The 17,670-nt window shown below is 48.8% G+C and overlaps 1 protein-coding gene across 1 annotated transcript; it reads left to right on the top strand.

Annotated features, from left to right (window-relative positions):
* Positions 1–821: 821 nt before the first annotated feature.
* PNOC (prepronociceptin) lies at positions 822–16,072 on the top strand. Its single transcript, XM_052645421.1, has 3 exons — positions 822–947; positions 11,025–11,418; positions 15,987–16,072. Exons 1-3 carry the CDS (start codon positions 822–824, stop codon positions 16,070–16,072), a joined length of 606 nt encoding a protein of 201 aa, XP_052501381.1.
* The last annotated feature ends 1,598 nt before the right edge of the window (positions 16,073–17,670 follow it).

The following is a 17,670-nucleotide window of genomic DNA, read 5'->3' as shown; positions in this document are numbered from 1 at the left end:
CCACCGGGCTCCTCCATCCATGGGATTTTCCAGGCAAGAGTACTGGAGTGGGGTGCCATTGCCTTCTCCGTGAGGCAATTCTACATAAAGAATATAAATGACTGATCTAACTCATAATCATTGGCGCTATTACCTTAGAATAGTCTCTTTGGTTGTTTTTCAATAAATGACTCCATCTGCCTGGCCCTGTGCTTTGCACAGAATAAAAAGGTGAACGATATTAGCTCTGTGTGCAGAGAGCTGGCTCCCATCAAGGAGGAGAACCAGACAGGAAACCTAGCAGATGCTTCCCAGAAGAGTGAATTTGGGGCTGCAGGGCATTCCTGGCCAAGGCAGGGGAGGATGAGTCATTCATAAACCTCCTATGTTACACATCTCACACTCTGCAAAACATTCTTATGGCTCTCATTTTTGCAACAGCCCTAGGGCAAGGCAGGTACCAGTGTTTCCCATTAAGAGCTGTGAGAAGTGAGGCTGGGAGGGGCTGTCTCAAGGCCACAAGTGGGCCTTGCAAGTGGGGCCTTCAGCTCCCTGGAAGCATCCGTACACGTGGAGGCCAGTTGGATGGCAGGAGTAACAGGTGTGCCTGCTTCCCCATCCCCACCCCAGAACCCAGATGCCAGCCTGTGCGTGAATATCACCCCTGGCAGACAGGATGGGCCACCTGTGCCCTTGACCGTCCAGCCCCTCCTGGGAAGTGGAAACCAGGGCACTGTGCCCTGGATGAGGGTCTCCAGCCCCTACCGGCTCCCAGAGAAGGGCTGTGCTAATGGTGCCCACCCTCACTTGTGTTGTAGCATCTGGCTTCCGGCTCCTGCACCATGAAAATCCTGTTTTGTGACCTCCTGCTGCTCAGCCTCTTCTCCAGCGTGTCCAGCAGCTGTCAGAAGGACTGTCTGGTCTGCAGAGAGAAGCTCCACCCCACTCTTGACAACTTCAACCTCGAGGTAGGTCCAGGAGGTTGGACCCTATCTTCCTCTCCCCGCCCAGGTCACGTGAGTCTCCTAGTGTGAGATGGTCCCTGTGAAACAGCAGCTTCTGAAAGCAAACCCTGTCATCGTCCCACGTTTCCACATTTGAGTCAAGACCCAGCCAGGCTGCTGTTTTGCTCCTATTATTAAAAGCATGCACACTCATTCTAGAGAATTTGGCAAATTCCAAGACCTATGAAAAGAAAAAGTTAAAGTCACCTTTAATCTCACCGGTCAGAGAAAAAAATCTTTGTTTTTTCACTTGCTGTGTTATACCAAAATAAGTTTCTCATTATTAACATTATTTTAATTTAAGTATACTTGGCTTAACCAATCCCTCCTGCTGAGCGTGTAAGTTATCATCTAGTTTTGATATTATAGACAATTCTACAGTGAACACTTAGGTGCTATCTCATATTTAATTTGTTTATTTGAGCACTGAATTTCACTAAGTCAGCTGCTTTCTCCACTGCTTTCACTACCATTTAAATAGTTATTCCTCTCCTACTTAATCTAATATAACTTGATTACTTTTTCTTTTTAGTCAAGAAAACTTCTTTCAAAAGATGTCATGTTTGGAACTCCTCAATCTTAAGAGCCACCTTTTCCCTCCTGTCCCTTGAGGCAAGTGTACAAATATAGAAACCAAGTACCCACATGGGGCTGACACACAAACGTGAACAGACACAGCCCCCTGACCCACCAAAACACCACGCTCCTCCCATGCCACCTCAGTGGCTTTCGAGCCTGTTTTCTGAACAGTAATAACCACCAAATCATGAAGAAGCATCCCGAGAACCCATTCAAAAGATCATCCATTCTCCTCCTTCAGTTATTGTGGGTCTTCTGAGCACTTACTATGCACCAAGCACCTACTATGCACCAAGCACTGAACTAGACCAAGGGCCCCAAGGTGAGCAGACAGACAGCGGCAGAGAAGAACCCAGGATCCTTTCCTGAGAGTAATCACTGAGAAATGGGGAAGCAAGAGCAGTGCACCCCAACCTAGTCTAGAGGGGAGGAGGGGGCTTTGGGAGGAACTGAGGCCTCTAAGGAGACCTAAAGATGATCAGAGAGGCAGGGGGTGAGCCCAGGTGCCCAGGTAATGAGGAAGGCACTGGAGTGGGGGAGGAGCGCCCATGTGCAAATGCCTTTTGGAGGGAGGGGAGTGACATGTAAGGAATTGAGGCAAGCTGGATTTGGCTAGAACACAGAAGACCCACACGCCTTTTCTGTGCAGGCCAGAGAGGCTTAAAATTTCACCCAAAACAAAACGCTTTCCCGTGGTCTCAGTCAACAGAGCAGATGGCTAGTTCACAGGTAAACCAGTGAAGGAGTTGATTAAGGAATAATCTCATCATCATCGCAATCTTGATAAAGACTGAAAGTTGTGCACAATTCCTGAATCACAAGCTTTAACTGCAACCCTCTATCTCCCACTCCAAAAAAGCATGAGGACCTGTGTACACCCATGTTTATCGCAGCATTACTCACGATAGTCAAAAGGTAGAAAAGACTCAAGTGACTGACGAGAGACAAACAAAACATGGCCGAGGCGGACAACGGATTATGCAGCTTTTAAAAAGGAAGGGAACTGTGATACAGGCTACATCCTGGATGAGCCCTGAAGATGTATGCTATCACAAAACAACAGATACTGTAGGATTGCACTTACCTGTGGTTCCAAGAACAGTCAGATTCAGAGACAGAAAGTAGAATGGGGCTGCCAAGAGCTGGGGACACAGGGAGAGGGGAGCTAGTGTTTAATAAATCCCAAGTTTCAGTTTGGGAGAATGAAAAATTTCTAGAGACAGGGGCAAGGGTTGATGGTAACGCAACAAAGTGAATGTACTTAATGCCGCTGAGCTGTATGCTTAAAAATGGTTTCAGTATAAATTTGATGGTATTTGGATTTTACAATAGAAAAAAAGTATTTGGAGCTCAACTGTAAGGATAACACTGAGTCTGCATTAGTGTTTTTTATTTTTATTTTTTACAAAGTAAAGCATTCACAGATTTAGGTAACTTGTCGAGAGCAAACATCATGCCTGACTGTGAAGCACTGTGATGCTCTGGCTCCCGGGACACCTTGACCCTGGGTGCCGGTCATGAGATGACAGAGGCTACCAGGGGCAGGTTCCCTCCAGCCTCCTTATTGTCATCTCAGAATCTGCTTCTGCTCCTTCTTCTCCCCCCTTCCTGTGTACCACTGATTTTCCTGCTGGAAATTCTTTTTTCCCATCTCCCACTTGCTCTTTCCTTCCCTTTGTGGTCCTGTTTTTGGAAGAGTGTCCACATTTGCAACTTGGACCCCTCACGGTTGCCTCGCCCCTTTGCTGTGCTCGAGCTCAGTTGCTCAGTAGTATCCACCCGCATGGACTGTAGCCCACCAGGCTCCTCTGTCCATGGGATTCTTCAGGCAAGAATACTGGTGTGGGTTGCCATTTCCTTCTCCAGGGGACCTCCTCTACCCCGTGACTTGAACCCGTGTCTCCTGCACTGCAGGCAGATTCTTTAACACTGCCCCACCTGGGAAGTGCCTTAACTCCTTAGCCAATCCCCAAGGTCGTCAGCGGTTCCTAACCACAGAAACCTTCGCCAATGTGCAGGCTTCCCCTCCTCGTCCTCTCTGGTGAACCCCGCTCTCTTCTCCATTCTGACTCTTCCTTTTCTGCCTGTTAGAGCCCCGTTTCTCTTCCTGCCCTCCTCAAACACAAGTGATAGCCAAGATTCCCTGTTCTTACCTCCATGTCCTTTCCCCTTCCCAGCGTCTGCTTTCCCAGGCAGCAGGTACACTTTTTGCCTCCTCTTTCCTGGGCTCATAGTTCCTGGGAAACCCATGCTTCCCTTCCCTCCCCACAGCTCCAAGAACCTGTCCTGCCATCTTGCTCGTACCTCCGACTCCTCCCCCAGCCAATAAACCCTTCAATACTACTCTGAGGAGAGGATGCTTTGCTGATTCTCCACCAGTCCCCAGTTGAGCCAGCCCCTAGCACCTTTGTTCTCTGACAATTACTTGCACCTGCTGGGCTATCTCTTAGGCGCTGTCTTTGCCAGTTAATCTGGGCCTTGCCAGCACACAGTACAGTGTGGAACAGGGCAGTACTCAATAAACAGGTCCCATGGAAACTGGAGGGCTTCCCAGGTGGTGCTAGTGGGAACCTGCCTGCCTGTGCAGGAGATGAAAAAGATACAAGTTCAAACCCTGGGTTTGGAATATTCCCTGGAGGAGGAAATGGCAACCGCCTCCAATATTCTTGCCAAGAGAATCCCATGGACAGAGGAGCCTGACGGGCTACAGTCCATGGAGTCACAAAGAGGTGGACACGACTAAAACGACTTAGCACGCAAGCACAGGGAAATTGTAACATTGCAAGACCTTTTAGTCTCCTAATGGGTGCAGACGCTGTAGAGGCTTTACACAGGTGTCTTTCAAAGCCAGGAAGGAATTTGGAGCTTGTTTCTATTTCTCCATAGCATCTTAAATCTCTGGGGTCTGGAAAACACTAAGAAAATGGCCAGTTCCCGCTTCAGAGTGATGGATGACCTCTGCAAGTGCCTGCTGACCCCCAGAGGACCTGGTTGCCTGGGTGTTTCTAGCTTGTATTCACTTTTAACCTATTTTTTTTAAGTTTTATGAAATGCCTAGAATCGAGGCAACCACATCTCACTTCCAAATCTTGCAACCCTTGACTATGTCCCCTCTGTGAAAGATGGGGGGACTCAGATATTTAGGCAAGGGTCACTATCCGCCCCCACCCCAATCCTTCCACCAAATGATGGAATCCTAACCTAATCCCAGGGCCTTCCGGACCCTTGGCTTCATCAGGACTTTCATTTGTTCTCACTCCAGGGCAATGGTCCAAGCATGCCTGCCTTTTGTTAGACTATCATTTTGGTCAGTAAATGACTAGCACACAAGCCAAATGATTGGAAAGTCCTGGGCTGTCAGCTAATTGAGAATGATACTTACCCTACCAGCTTATGAAGAAAAAAACTAGATTCACCGAGTTATTTTAGTGACCAGGAAGAAGGTAACACCCAAGAAAGGTCTGTCTTGTTGCTGTAGAAGTTTAGTCACTCAGTCATGTCCAGTTCTTTGCGACCTCACAGACTGTAGCCCACCAGGCTCCTCTGTCCATGCGATTTCCCAGGCAAGAACACTGGAGTGGGTTGCCATTTCCTTCTCCAGGGGATCTTCCCAACCCAGGGATCAAACCTGTATCTCCTGCATTGGCAGGCAGATTCTTTACCGCTGAGCCATCAGGGAAGCCAAGAAAGGTCTAGGGAAACTTATTTAAATTCCCTAAAACTTTATTAACAGCAGAAGAGTTACTACTCCTGGTAGTTTCTGTCTTCATTACACAGAAAATCTTAATAGTTGACTTGCTGTAGGAGTTCCTAATACGTTTTTCTTTTGTACTATGCATCTGCTGGCCCACTAGCGTTGGCTCTCTGATATACTGGCAGACCCTCCCAAAGCAAGTAGGTCCCAAATGTCTCTTGGTCAGAAGTGGCTGGATTCCTTAGAGGCAGAAACGTGACAGTCTGAACGAGCTGTTTATTCTCCTTCCGTTGGGCTCACTAATCTTTGATCCTAGACATTCAGTTGACCCTTTGCCCATTGACTTCCCTCCCCCATGTGAAGCCCAGCTTCACAGATCAATTTGGCACCAATCTGGGGCTTTCCAGATGCTCCTCCATGCTGTGTCTGAATATAGCAATGTCATCAGAGTGGGCTGTGAAAATGTGTCCAGCTCACTTAATGGGCCATTAACCCATCTCCGCAAACAGGCTGGTGAGTCCCTCAGACCAGAGAGTGTAGTCAGGAAGCTCATATGCCCATCTGGTGCTACAAATGTTGCCGTCAATTTGGATTCCTCATTTTTTTGCCCCAAAACCTTCTCCTAAATCAAGAATCAAGATCCGTTTTTTAGTACCTAATCATCTAACAGTATGTTGAGTCTCAGGAAGGGCTATACATCTGGTTTGATCATAGAATTTCATTTTCTCTGATTGACATGCAATATAATTACCATCTGGGCTTAGAAAGCCAGGGGCTTGCAGAAGATCTGAGAGACTCTAGGCTTAACAGTTTCCACCTGTTCCTGTAAATGGACAGAGCAGAACAAGGCAACAAGCACTTTGAGGATCCTATCCATGTGAGGGCTGAACCAAGTGTGTTCAAAAGTCCTTTTGAGTCCTACAAGTCTACGCTTATGACTACACAAGTCAGGTTGGGACTTGAACCCAGCAAAACCCCAGGATGGAACTTGAACCCACTCCTTTTTTTTTTTTTTTTTTTATGTGACTGCTCCAGGTCTTAGTGGCAGCACACTGGAGTTTTCCTTCTCGCATGCTAGATTTTCATCGTGGCATGTGGGAGCGAGTGTGTGCTCAGTTACTCAATCGAGTCTGACTCTTTTTGGCCCCATGGACTGTAGTCCTCCGGGCTCTTTCGGTCATGGGATTCTCTAGGCAAGAATACTGGAGTGGGTTGCCATTTCCTCTTCCAGGGGATCTTCCTGACAGAGGGATCAATACCTACGTTTCCTGTGCTTCCTTCATTGGCAGGCAGATTCTTTACCAAGGAGCCACCTGGGACGCCCTTAGTAGCAGGATGAGGGATCTAATTTCCTGACCAGGGATGGAACCCAAGTGCCCTGCATCAGGAGTGCAGAGTCTTAACCACTGGACCACCAGGAAAGCCCCTGAATCCACTGTCTTTTCATTGAGATTGCACACCTGGTCTCAGGACTTAATGAAGCTTAGACTCTATGTGTCCTTGCAGAAAGAACTCAGTAAGAGACAAAGTGATAGGTAACAAGTGGATTTATTTAGAGATACACATTTCATAGACAGAATGCAGTCTGTCTCAAAAGGAGAGAATGGCCCTGGAAGAAATACATTTCACAGACAGAGTGTGGTCCATCTCAGAAGGCAAGAGGCCCCAAAACATGGGGTGGTTAGTTTTTATGGGCTGGGTGATTTCATGGGCTAATGAGTACGAGAATTATTCCAGCTATTTTGGAAAAGGGATAGAGATTTTCTGGAATTGGGCCAGTGCCCACTTTTTGACCTTTTATGATCAGCCTCTGAACTTTCTTGGTGCCTGTAGGTGTGTCATTTAGATGCTAATATCACAGCGAGCATATGAAGAGGCTCAAGGTTCACTGGAAGTTGAATCTTCCACCATCTTGTATCTAGTGGTTCTCACCAGTTTATGTCGTATCTTCTAGGGCTATGTCATGTGATCAGAGGTTTTATCCTTCCCACTTCCCTCCTATTTCACTTCTGCTGACTTTCCTGGTGTTACCCATGCTTTCTGCTTCCTCCTTGACTCTGTAGAGTAGGGTTTCTCAGACTCTGTGGATGTATTAAGCTGGATAATTATTTGTTGGGGTGGGCTGTCCTATCCATTACAGGTTGTTTGCCAGTGTCCTTGTGAAATGGAGCAGGACCCTAGGGGTCCTCCTGGGTACAAGTCCTTTCTGTGTCCCCCAATTCTTGTTTGTAGGAAATAGGTTTCGTTCAGTCTCCTGAACCTGCCCTGAGTTCCAAAGGGAAGTTGCTAATCAGGGAAGGCAGGGGATGCCAAGAGCAGGGAGGGGCAGTCAAACAACAGTGCAGCCATTCTTGGTTCCGCCTCAAGGAATATACATAACAATACCTTTGAGTTCAAAGAGCTGACTCATTAGAAAAGACCCGGATGCTGGGAAAGTTGGAGGCAGGAAAAGAAGGGGATGATGGGAGATGAGATGACTGGATAGCGGCACCGACTCAGTGGACATGAGTTTGAGAAAACTCCGGGAGGTGGGGAAGGACAGGGAAGCCTGGCATGCTACGGTCTGTGGGTCACAGAGTCAGACACGACTATCGACGGAATGACGACGACCTTTGAATTTGTCTGTGGGACCTAAGGCCCCCATCCAGGTGGATCATGGTGACTTCGGGATGAGTACAAGATTCCTGGAACATCTGTTACCACCAGCCATTCAGAACAAAGTCACACACCCTGCAGCCTTTACCCCAAACCTTGCCTATAAAAACTTCTCCCCAAAATCCATCAGGGAGTTTGGGGCTTTTGGATAGGAGTCACCTGTTCTCCTTGCTTCACAGCACCCCCAAGAGGAAATCAGGCAGAGGGTGGAAAGGAGACGGCAGACTCACATGCTGACCAGATGGAGAAACGGGGTCCGAGAAGGGGCGTGCTCCAGGGGTCTGAACCTGAACCAGCTGGGGAATAAGGTGACGTTCAGAGAGAGACAGAGCAAAAAGACTTGAGGTGGAAAAAAGTAGGAGTGAAGTACTGATATATATGCTACAATCAGTACTTCATTCAAACCTGTTCCACTCATACTGAAAAAGTATATCAGATAAGAATTAAAGTCACCGTCTATGGGGTCACACAGAGTTGGACATGACTGACACGACTTAGCAGCAGCAGCAGCAGCTAGTAACAAACACCTGACGTGACTTCTTTAATAAGATGGAGATTTAGGAGTTCTCAGGTGGCTCAGCAGTAAAGAATCCGCCTGAAAATGTAGGAGACTTGGGTTCTATCCTGGAGTTGGGAAGATCCCCTGGAGGAGGAAAAGGCAACTCACTGCAGTCTTCTTGCTTGGGCAATCCCACGGACAGAGAGGAGCCTGCTGGGCTATATAGTCTGTGGGGTCGCAAAAGAGTTGGACGAAACTTGGCAACTAAACAACAACAATACCTGGTAGTCCACTGGTAGGATTCCGGGCTTTCACTGCTGTGACATGGGTTTAGTCCCTGGTTGGGGAACTGAGATCCCACAGGCTGCGCTGTGTGTCCCATCCCCTGCCCCCCAAAGATGGAGATTTGATCCCTCACACAGAAGTCAGGAGGAGAAAGTGGAAAATGCTGAAGTGGAGGCAGGGGCGTGACCACATCTTGGAGAAGTTTGGCAGCAACAAAAGGAGGGCAGGGTCAGAATAGTAAAGGCAAGCGGGAGAAGTCAGACTGAAGGACAGGTTTTGATGATTTGGTGGAACAGCTGGTGAAGTCTGTGATTTAAGCTGCATGCGTATCTCACTACTTGGTTAGAGATCACGTTGGAACACATTGCATGTGTGCCACTATGAACACCCGGGTGGGAGTGCTTGCTCCCCAGAGAGCCCCAATGGGGCACACACACATCTTCTCACATCCTGCACCTGTCCAACCAGAGCAGTAACTCCTGACGCCCTGTAAGCCAGGGATGGACCCCTTGGCTTGGGGCTCTCTTGGTAATCCAGTGGTTAAGACTCCAAGCTTCCAATGCAGTGGGTACAGGTTTGATCCCTGGTCCAGGATCTAAGATCCCACATGCTTCATGGTGCAGCCAAAAAAATTAAAAATTCAATTAAAAAAAAGACTCCAAGTTTTGATGAAGGGCTCTGCAGCTTCCTGCTCACCATGATGTCAAAGTCAGGCTGAAGTGGGGTTTTCATCTGACCCCAAAAACACAGAGAGGAGTGTTCGGGGTGAAGTGTGCTTGGGCGTTCAGTCATTTCCGACTCTCTTCGGCCCCACAGACTGTAGCCCACCAGACTGCTCTGTCCACGGGATTTTCCAGGCAAGAATACTGGAGCAGGTTCCCATTTCCTTCTCCAGGGAATCTTCCTAAACCAGGGATTGAAGCTGCGTCTCCTGTGGTTCCTGCTTTACAGGTGGATTCTTTACCACCTGAGTCACCCAGGAAGCCTGGAGCCAAAACAATAGGAAAAAAACTTGGAGGCAGAGGCTTCCAAGAGATTCCAATCAGACAGGAATGTGGGAGGGAAGGGTTAAGGCCAGGGCCAGTCAGGAAGGTACAGGAACATCATGGTCAGGCTGGTGGTCTAGACGAGAGGTGGGAGATGCCAGGAGAGACAGAAGCTGCAGGGGTTCCTAGAGAGCTGGCAGGTCCACTGAATTGTGTCGGACAGTCCCAGATTACCAACCTGTCTCCATCCCAAAGGGTCTTAACCCCCCTTTTCTACTCTTTTACTGGCGTATAGTTGATTGACAATGTTGTAGTAATTTCTGCTGTACAGCAAAGTGACTCGGTTATTATATATGCAATTTTTTTATATTCTTTTCCATTGTGGTTTATCCTAGGACATTGGATTTAGATCCCTATGCTATACAGTAGGACCATGCTGTCCATTCATTCTGTACGTAATAGTTTGCACCTACTCACCCTAAACTCCCAGTCCATCCTTCCTCCACCCGCTCCTAACCCTTGGCAACCATAAGTCTGTTCTCTATTTGATCCCTATTTTCTATAACCCATGCACTGATAGTGATGATGAATGTATGCAAGATGAAAAACGAATCACACCAAGGTTGATCTTTACCAGGTGACCTTAGAATAACCATGCAGATTTAACTGAGTGACTGCATGCTTTAACATCCCCAGTTTCTTAAGTCACTCTGACCTCTCCCAGGCCGGATAAGAGAACAGAATAAAATGTTTCTTTATGGATGATCCGGATGAGCTATGTTTGGCTCCAAAAAGCCAACAAAGACTATAACTCTTGTTTGTGCATTTTGTTAACTTGCTGGGTCACCTGGGTAACTTCACCTCACCTCTCCAAGACCCAACTTTCTTTTTGAAATGACAGAGATGGGCCAGTTCATTTTCTGCTTCTTTCCAACTCTGAAATTCTAGGAACTTAAGTAACTATATGTAAAGCGGCTCCATGGTACTGAAAAGGTGCTTCAGAGGCCCTTGCATTGATTGGTACCAAAACAGATCATGCATGCACGTTCAGTCGTGTCTTGACTCTTTGCCACCCCATGGATTGTAGCCTGCCGGGCTCCTCTGTCCATGGGATTATCCCAGCAAGAATACTGGAGCAGTTGCCATCTCCTCCTCCAGGAAACCTTCCTGATCCAGGGATCCAGCCCGCACCTCCTGCTTCTCCTGTACTGTCAGGCGGATTCTTCACCACCGAGCAATCTGGGAAGCCCTCAAGTAGACAGCAAAAGCACTTGATCTCCTCATTGCCTTGGACTAACAGATGTCCCTGGTCTTTCTCTTTCCTCCAACCTCTTTCTGGGCAGGTGTGCATCCTCGAGTGTGAAGAGAAGGTCTTCACCAGCCCTCTCTGGACTCCATGCACCAAGGTCATGGCCAGGGGCTCCTGGCAGCTCAGCCCTGCTGACCCAGACCACGTGGCAGCTGCTCCGGACCAGGCCAGAGCCTCTGAGATGCAGCATCTGAAGCGAATGCCCCGGGTCAGGAGCCTCTTTCAAAGGCAGAAGAGGACAGAGCCCGGCCTGGAGGAGGTGGGGGATATCGAGCAGAAGCAGCTGCAGAAGCGGTTCGGGGGCTTCACCGGGGCCCGGAAGTCGGCCCGGAAGTTGGCTAACCAGAAGCGGTTCAGTGAGTTTATGCGGCAGTACCTGGTCCTGAGCATGCAGTCCAGCCAGCGTCGGCGCACCCTGCACCAGAATGGTAATGCGTAGCTGGAAGGGGAGCCCCTCCCGGCTGCACCGTCCACTTCAGCCCATGAGTGAGTGGGGCCCCAATGAGCTGGGGGCAAGAAGAAACGTCCTCTAGCCCATCTTAAACTTCCTCCCCGGGAAACATGTTGGCACCCAAACACATATACATACTCCACACCACTTCCTTCAGGGGTTCAGCTCCTAAGACTGCTCCAACCGGCCTTTTTTTTTCTTTCTGGGAGCAAAAATTTTCCTGGGATTACTCCCAACAGCTCACCACTGCGGTGAAGAGACTGGTTACCATGGGGATAATAGTAGTGTGTTAAGATAACTAATTCCTCTATGGCTCTTCAGGAGCTTAGTTACTATGGGGACAATGAAGTGGACCAAGCCTCCTATCTGGTTGCCATAGAAACCATTCACTCACCTTTCCCCGGAGACTTTAAGGACCCAGAGCTGGACCTGCACTTAGCCATTTGCAGAGTCTGATCTATGTCTGTGATGTTGCTGTTTCACCTTCAAAGATGGTTTAGCTGTCCCCTCCCCTCCTCCTTCTATCTCAAGGTGACTGGCTTCCATGTCAACCTTTCAACTTTCCCACTCTCCCCCAGTCAAGGAGCTCTGGTTAGGACCAGTTCTTGTTAGGACACCTTCTGTGTGTCCTTCTGCCACACATCACTTGTTCACCTGATCACTTTGGGCTGGTGGGCTGGTGCTTTGTAGCCGATGGCACCTGAGCAAGGCTTTGAGAATCTGGCCCTAATGACCTGAGTCACTTTTAGGAGAGGGACTAAAGGATCATCATTTTTCCTCACTTTTTGTGTCTTTCCGAGTGCCAGGTCCGGTTTTTTGTTTGTTGGTTGGTTGGTGTTAATTTCTATTTACTATTTTTGGCTGCACAGTCTTCGTTGCTGCTCATGGGTTTTCTCTGGTTGCGGCGACTGAGGGCTACTCTGTAGTGCAGCGCACAGGCTTCTCCCTGTGGCGGCTTCTTTTGTTGCAGAGCACGGGTTCTAGGGTGTGAGAGCTTCAGTAGTTGTGTACAGGCTGAGTTGCCACACAGCATGTGGGATCTTCCTGTACTAGGGGTTAACCCATGTCCCCTTCCTTGGCAGGCAGATTCTTAACCACTGGACCACCAGGAAAGTGCCCAGGTGCCATTTCTGCTTTGTGTTTCTTTTGTTGCTTGCCTTTCCTCCTATCTTCCTGCCTGTCTGTTCTTACTCCCCCAGGCACTTGTTTATACATGTACCTACAATGCAGATCAGATCATAAATATCAGAGATCCTAACTTATTTCCCAGTCATTACAAACTCGGCTTTCCTCAGCCCATTAACCTATACATAACTTTGAGTGGCAGAGGGACCTAGCACAATGAACTTCTCTGAAAACCTGTGAGAATTCCAATCATTAAGCATATGTGCCTTAATTCATATGTAGGAATATGATTATCTGCAGGATTTCATCTTAGCTTCCCTGGTGGCTCAGTGGTAAAGAATTTGCCTGTCAATGCAGGAGACATGGGTTCAGTCCCTGGGTTGGGAAGATCCCCAGGAGGAGGAAATGGCAACCCACTCCAGTATTCTTGCCTGGAGAATCCCATGGACAGAGGAGCCTGGCAGGCTGCATGCAGTTCATGAGGTTGAAAACAGTCAGACAGGACAGAGCGCATAGGCTCACATGCGGTATCTCATCTCTCTCCTTAAAGAGAGAAGCTTCCCCTAACAGAATGAACTATTCAGTTGGTCTGAAACTCCACAGACATTGTCACCCAAGTGGGGGCTTTTGCCTGACACAGAGGCATAAAAGCAAAAAGTTTGTGCATGGGCTGCTTTACTTTGCTTCCTATATGTCAAAGGTGGCCAGAGTGTTAATAATCTTCCTTCAATGTATATTAATCCACATGTGAATCTTGAGCACCCACACTGCAGCAGGAAGGCAGCCCACATAACACTTTGCAGGTAGGCTGGCTTGTTTGCAAAACGCCCATTGCCAAATATGTATATATGTATTCAGTGACGAGCCAAAGGCTGCTGTGTACATTTTAGCAGAATGACTAATCTCTGAAGGCCCTGAATTAACCTGCACTGGGTTTGAAGTCATATTCTTGGATCCCTAATAAGCATTCATTTCTCCAAAGCCATATCTACACGAGACCTAATAATCTTTCAGAAATGGCATGGGCTGAATTCTTCCAAATCTTAAAGGAATTCTTCTCTTTTTAAATTTTTAATTGGAGGATAATTGCTTTACAATATTGTGTTGGTTTCTGCCACACATCAACATGAGTCAGCCATAGGTATACATATGTCCCCCCCCACCCCACCCCGCTGCCCCCACCGAACCTTCCTCCTAAACTTTAGGGACATTCTTCTTTAAAGGGACCATCAAGGCACCCTGAAGACACGTCTAAGCCTGAACTACGACCGTTTACCTTATAAAGACAGTTTCAAATCAGTCATGTTAGCAGGAATCAACTTAGTTTTTAGAAAAACTATTTGAGCCCCTATTTGGGCAATTGGTTTTTCTAGTTTTCTATTAAGCCTCCAACTGAGAGGCACTGGAACATAACGGATAACCAGCTTCTGCCTGTGGCTTTGCTCAAGATATAAAGTTCTTGATGGAAACGCTGGTGATATTAAGCAGCTCATCTGGGTATTATCGATTGCTCTCCTCCTGCGACCATCTTGCTGATTCTTTTTTCCACACATTCATGGCTGCTGAGTTCCAGTGTGGATGTGTATTTATGAGTCCCTTAAGCCTGTCTTTATTCGCCTGTACACACCCCAGCCAGCCCCACACATGCTTGAGATTTCTCCCCGTCTCGGGGACTCCTATTGCCAGAGCTGTTCTGGACACCTGAGACACCCAACACCAACCTATATTTAGAATGCTGGACGAAACGGCGCCACCCAACACATGGGACGTGTGTGTGTGTGCTCAATCATGTCCGACTCTTTGTGACCTCATGGACTGCAGCCCACCAGGCTCCTCTATCCGTGGGATTCCCCAGGCAAGAATACTGGAGTGGGTTGCCACTTCCTCCTCCAGGGGATAGGACCCATGTCTCCTGTGTCTCCTGCATTGGCAGGCAGGTTCTTTACCACTGAGCCACTGGGGAAGCCAACTCTTGGGATAAAGAACCCTTATTCAGAAAGTGTAATGATGTCCTGGACACTGGTATATATGGAATCTAGAAAAATGGTACAGAGGAACCTATTTGCAGGGTGGGAATAGACGCAGACTGTAGGGAATGGTCTTGTGGACGCAGCAGGGAGAGGCGAGAGGTGGCCTGGATCGAGAGAGCAGCACTGACTATACACACTGTCACGTAAAACAGCTAGTGGGCAGCTGCGGTATGGTACAGGGAACTCAGCCCAGCGCTCTGTGACGACTGAGAGGGGTGGGATGGGGCGAGATGGGAAGGAGAGAGGCTCAGGAGGAGGAGATGTACGTATGCTCATAGCTGACTCACTTTGTTCTACAGCAGACACTAACAACATAATAAAGCAATGACACTCCAATAAAAAAATAACAAATGGAACCAAAAAAAAAAAAAAGGGACATTGGGGTGCAGGACCAGTCCTAGAGAGACCTGTGAAGAGTACGCGACTGATCCCGATACCTAGCGTCCGTTTTCCTGGCCCTGTGCTCCCCTCCTCTCTTCCACTGCCCTGGATCTTGACCTTCTAGATGGGGGAGAGTGAACAGATTCCTTCCTGCTGAGGAATCAGTGAAGTTAGCGCTTGTAATATGAGAGCCACAAATGAGGGCTCTTTTTAGCCTGAAGAAATGAATTCCTACACAGAGATTCCAAATACTGATACCAGGGATAAGAGAACTGTTTCTAGGCAGGAGGCTTCCCCTTTGTTCTGTTGGTTCTGACACTAGATTATGGGCCAGGGAAACAGGTGTGTAGGAGTCAAGGACCCCTTCTTGCTGCTTTTGGGGCTAATTATGTGGATTATAAACCTTTTTTAACATAATTTACTTGGCCGCACTGTACAACATGTGGGATCTCAGTTCCCTGACCAGGGATTGAACCCAGGCCCTGCACCTTTAGGGGTTCCCTGGTAGCTCAGCTGGTGAAGAATCCTGCAAGGCAGGAGACCCCCCTATTCAATTCCTGGGTCGGGAAGATCTGCTGGAGAAGGGATAAATTACCCACTCCAGTATTCTTGGGCTTCCCTGGTGGCTTGGAGGGTGAAGAATCCACCTGCAATGTGGGAGACCCAGGTTCGATTCCTGGGCTGGGAAGATGCCCTGGAGACGTGCATGGCAACCCACTCCAGTATTCTTGCCTGGAGAATCTCCAAGGACAGAGGTGCCTGGTGGGCTACAGTCCATGGGGTTGCACAGAGTTGGACACGACAGCGACTAAGCACAGCACAGCACCCCTGCATTTAGAGCATGAAATCTTAACCTCTGGACCACCAGGAAAGTCCCAGTGATAGTTTTTCTTTGCCCCCGTTCTATTTCTCAGGCACTAGGGAAAATCGAATTGAAGGGTCAGAAAAACTGTCAGATTTGCCATTTTAATCTGCCATTAATTTGTCATTTTAATTTATGTCTCCCCAGGTGTCCGGGCGATCCCCAAAGCAGCATGTCTCCAGCCCCAAACCTGCCGGCTGGGCATCAGGACGCCTCCCTCCCCAAGGCACTGAGGCGAGCTTTGCCTCCAGGCCGCCACCCCAGGGCCCTGCCCCATCTGGTTGTCTTTCCCTCCCTGACTCCTCCTGGCCCCTCCCCACCCATGGCATGTTTCATGACAACCCTGTTGCTACATCAGAGTGTATTTTTGTAATTCCTCCAGCTAACATTTAAACGGCCCCATCTCTCCTTCTCACCCACCTCTTCCTTCTTTGAGGTGGTGGGTTCAAGGAACAGGAAATCAAGCCTGGGGTTTTGACTCGTCACTGCCGTAACTTGTTTGTAAAAGAGCTGTTCTTTTTGACCGATTGTTTTAAACAGATATTTCTCCATTAAACTTCTACTGAGCAAATGGTTAGTAAACGGGTTGGCTGCTTCTCTAACTGGGAGCGCAGACTCCAGAGCTGCCTCTCCAGGGAGCCAGAGGCAAAACGCATGTGACTCTGTTTTATGTGAAGTGTGTCGAGCAGGAACACCCCAACTGTGCTGGGTCCCCAGATCTAAAGCCCCGAGCTGTGTGATTGGACCCAGCGGGCGGGATGGTGGAGGGGCCAGGCTGTTGCACCCCACCCTGTTTCTGACTCACTAGAAAGTTTCATCTTTAACAATTCCCAGGTGATGTAGCATTTGCTGGTTTGGGACCCTCTGGATGGGGTCGAAATTAACTCAAAACATGTTAAGATGGGTAATATCAGTTCAGCCAAGAAACCTCTGATCCACCCAAATGGAGTGACTGAGGTGGGTCAAACATCTATACAGATAGATAGGGGGCCGTGGGAAATCAATAGGGAGGGTAAAGGGCTCTGTTGGGGAACTCGGGGGAGGGGGCGCCTGGTGAGGTGAGGGGTTACTGGAACCCAGTGAGGACTGTAGCTCCCTCTAGTGGTCAGGAGGGAAACAGCCACTCACTGTGCAGGGTAGTACCATCGGCGAGATTGAACAGCTCTCTCCCTTCCAACTCTAGCCTGGCGTCTCCTGTTGGTCAGACCCAACTGGGAGCCAGGAAGTTAGGAGGTCCTCGGATGCACCCACAAAAGTGGACTTGGGAGGGTCCAGAGCTGCAAATGGACAATGTCCGGCCCAAAGGCAGTAAACGCTTTTAAAGGAGGGGCGTGGGAAGGAAGGGTGGGGGTGGCGGGCAGCGGCGGGAAACCACAGTGATTCTTAGTCTTTTTCAGAGAGACCAAGTGGGGCAAGGACAGGGGAAGGGGGAGAAAGGGGCCCTCTGATCTACACCAAGGGGAAGGAAAAGGCCAAGGACAACCTCTCCCGCAGGCTGCTGAGCTAGATTGACTTTGGCAGTAATCTAGTTCTTAGGTCTTCCCCGAGCAGCTTCATACCTCCTTCTGGGAGCTGTGAGGGGGTCCTAGAACCCCCTCCCAGGGCGATACAGACCTTTCTGTGCCACCTCCCCTTCCACCCAGGCCAGCTCTGAACCAGCCTCGTGGGCCATCACAGGACGCAAAACCCATGGGCTGATGGGGTGGGGGTAGGGAGGGGCAGCCCCTGTTACTCCCCAGGGTTAGCACGCACTGCACAAGCAGAAGGTGGCTCATTCTCTCCTTAGGCACCTGCTGGCACCCCCAACAAATTCAGGTCCACAGCCAGGAGC

The sequence above is a fragment of the Budorcas taxicolor genome, chromosome 8 (assembly GCF_023091745.1).
Source record: "Budorcas taxicolor isolate Tak-1 chromosome 8, Takin1.1, whole genome shotgun sequence".
Lineage (NCBI taxonomy): Eukaryota > Metazoa > Chordata > Mammalia > Artiodactyla > Bovidae > Budorcas > Budorcas taxicolor.
The sequence above is the reverse complement of the archived record's forward strand: the minus strand, read 5'-3'. Positions and strand labels throughout refer to the sequence as shown.

Excerpts from the sequence above, each read along its gene's own strand:
- PNOC (XM_052645421.1), top strand. The coding sequence starts at position 822 with ATGAAAATCCTGTTTTGTGACCTCCTGCTGCTCAGCCTCTTCTCCAGC. Across the intron at positions 948-11,024 it reads TTGACAACTTCAACCTCGAG|GTGTGCATCCTCGAGTGTGA; the intron begins GTAGGTCCAGGA and ends CTTTCTGGGCAG. Across the intron at positions 11,419-15,986 it reads GCGCACCCTGCACCAGAATG|GTGTCCGGGCGATCCCCAAA; the intron begins GTAATGCGTAGC and ends ATGTCTCCCCAG.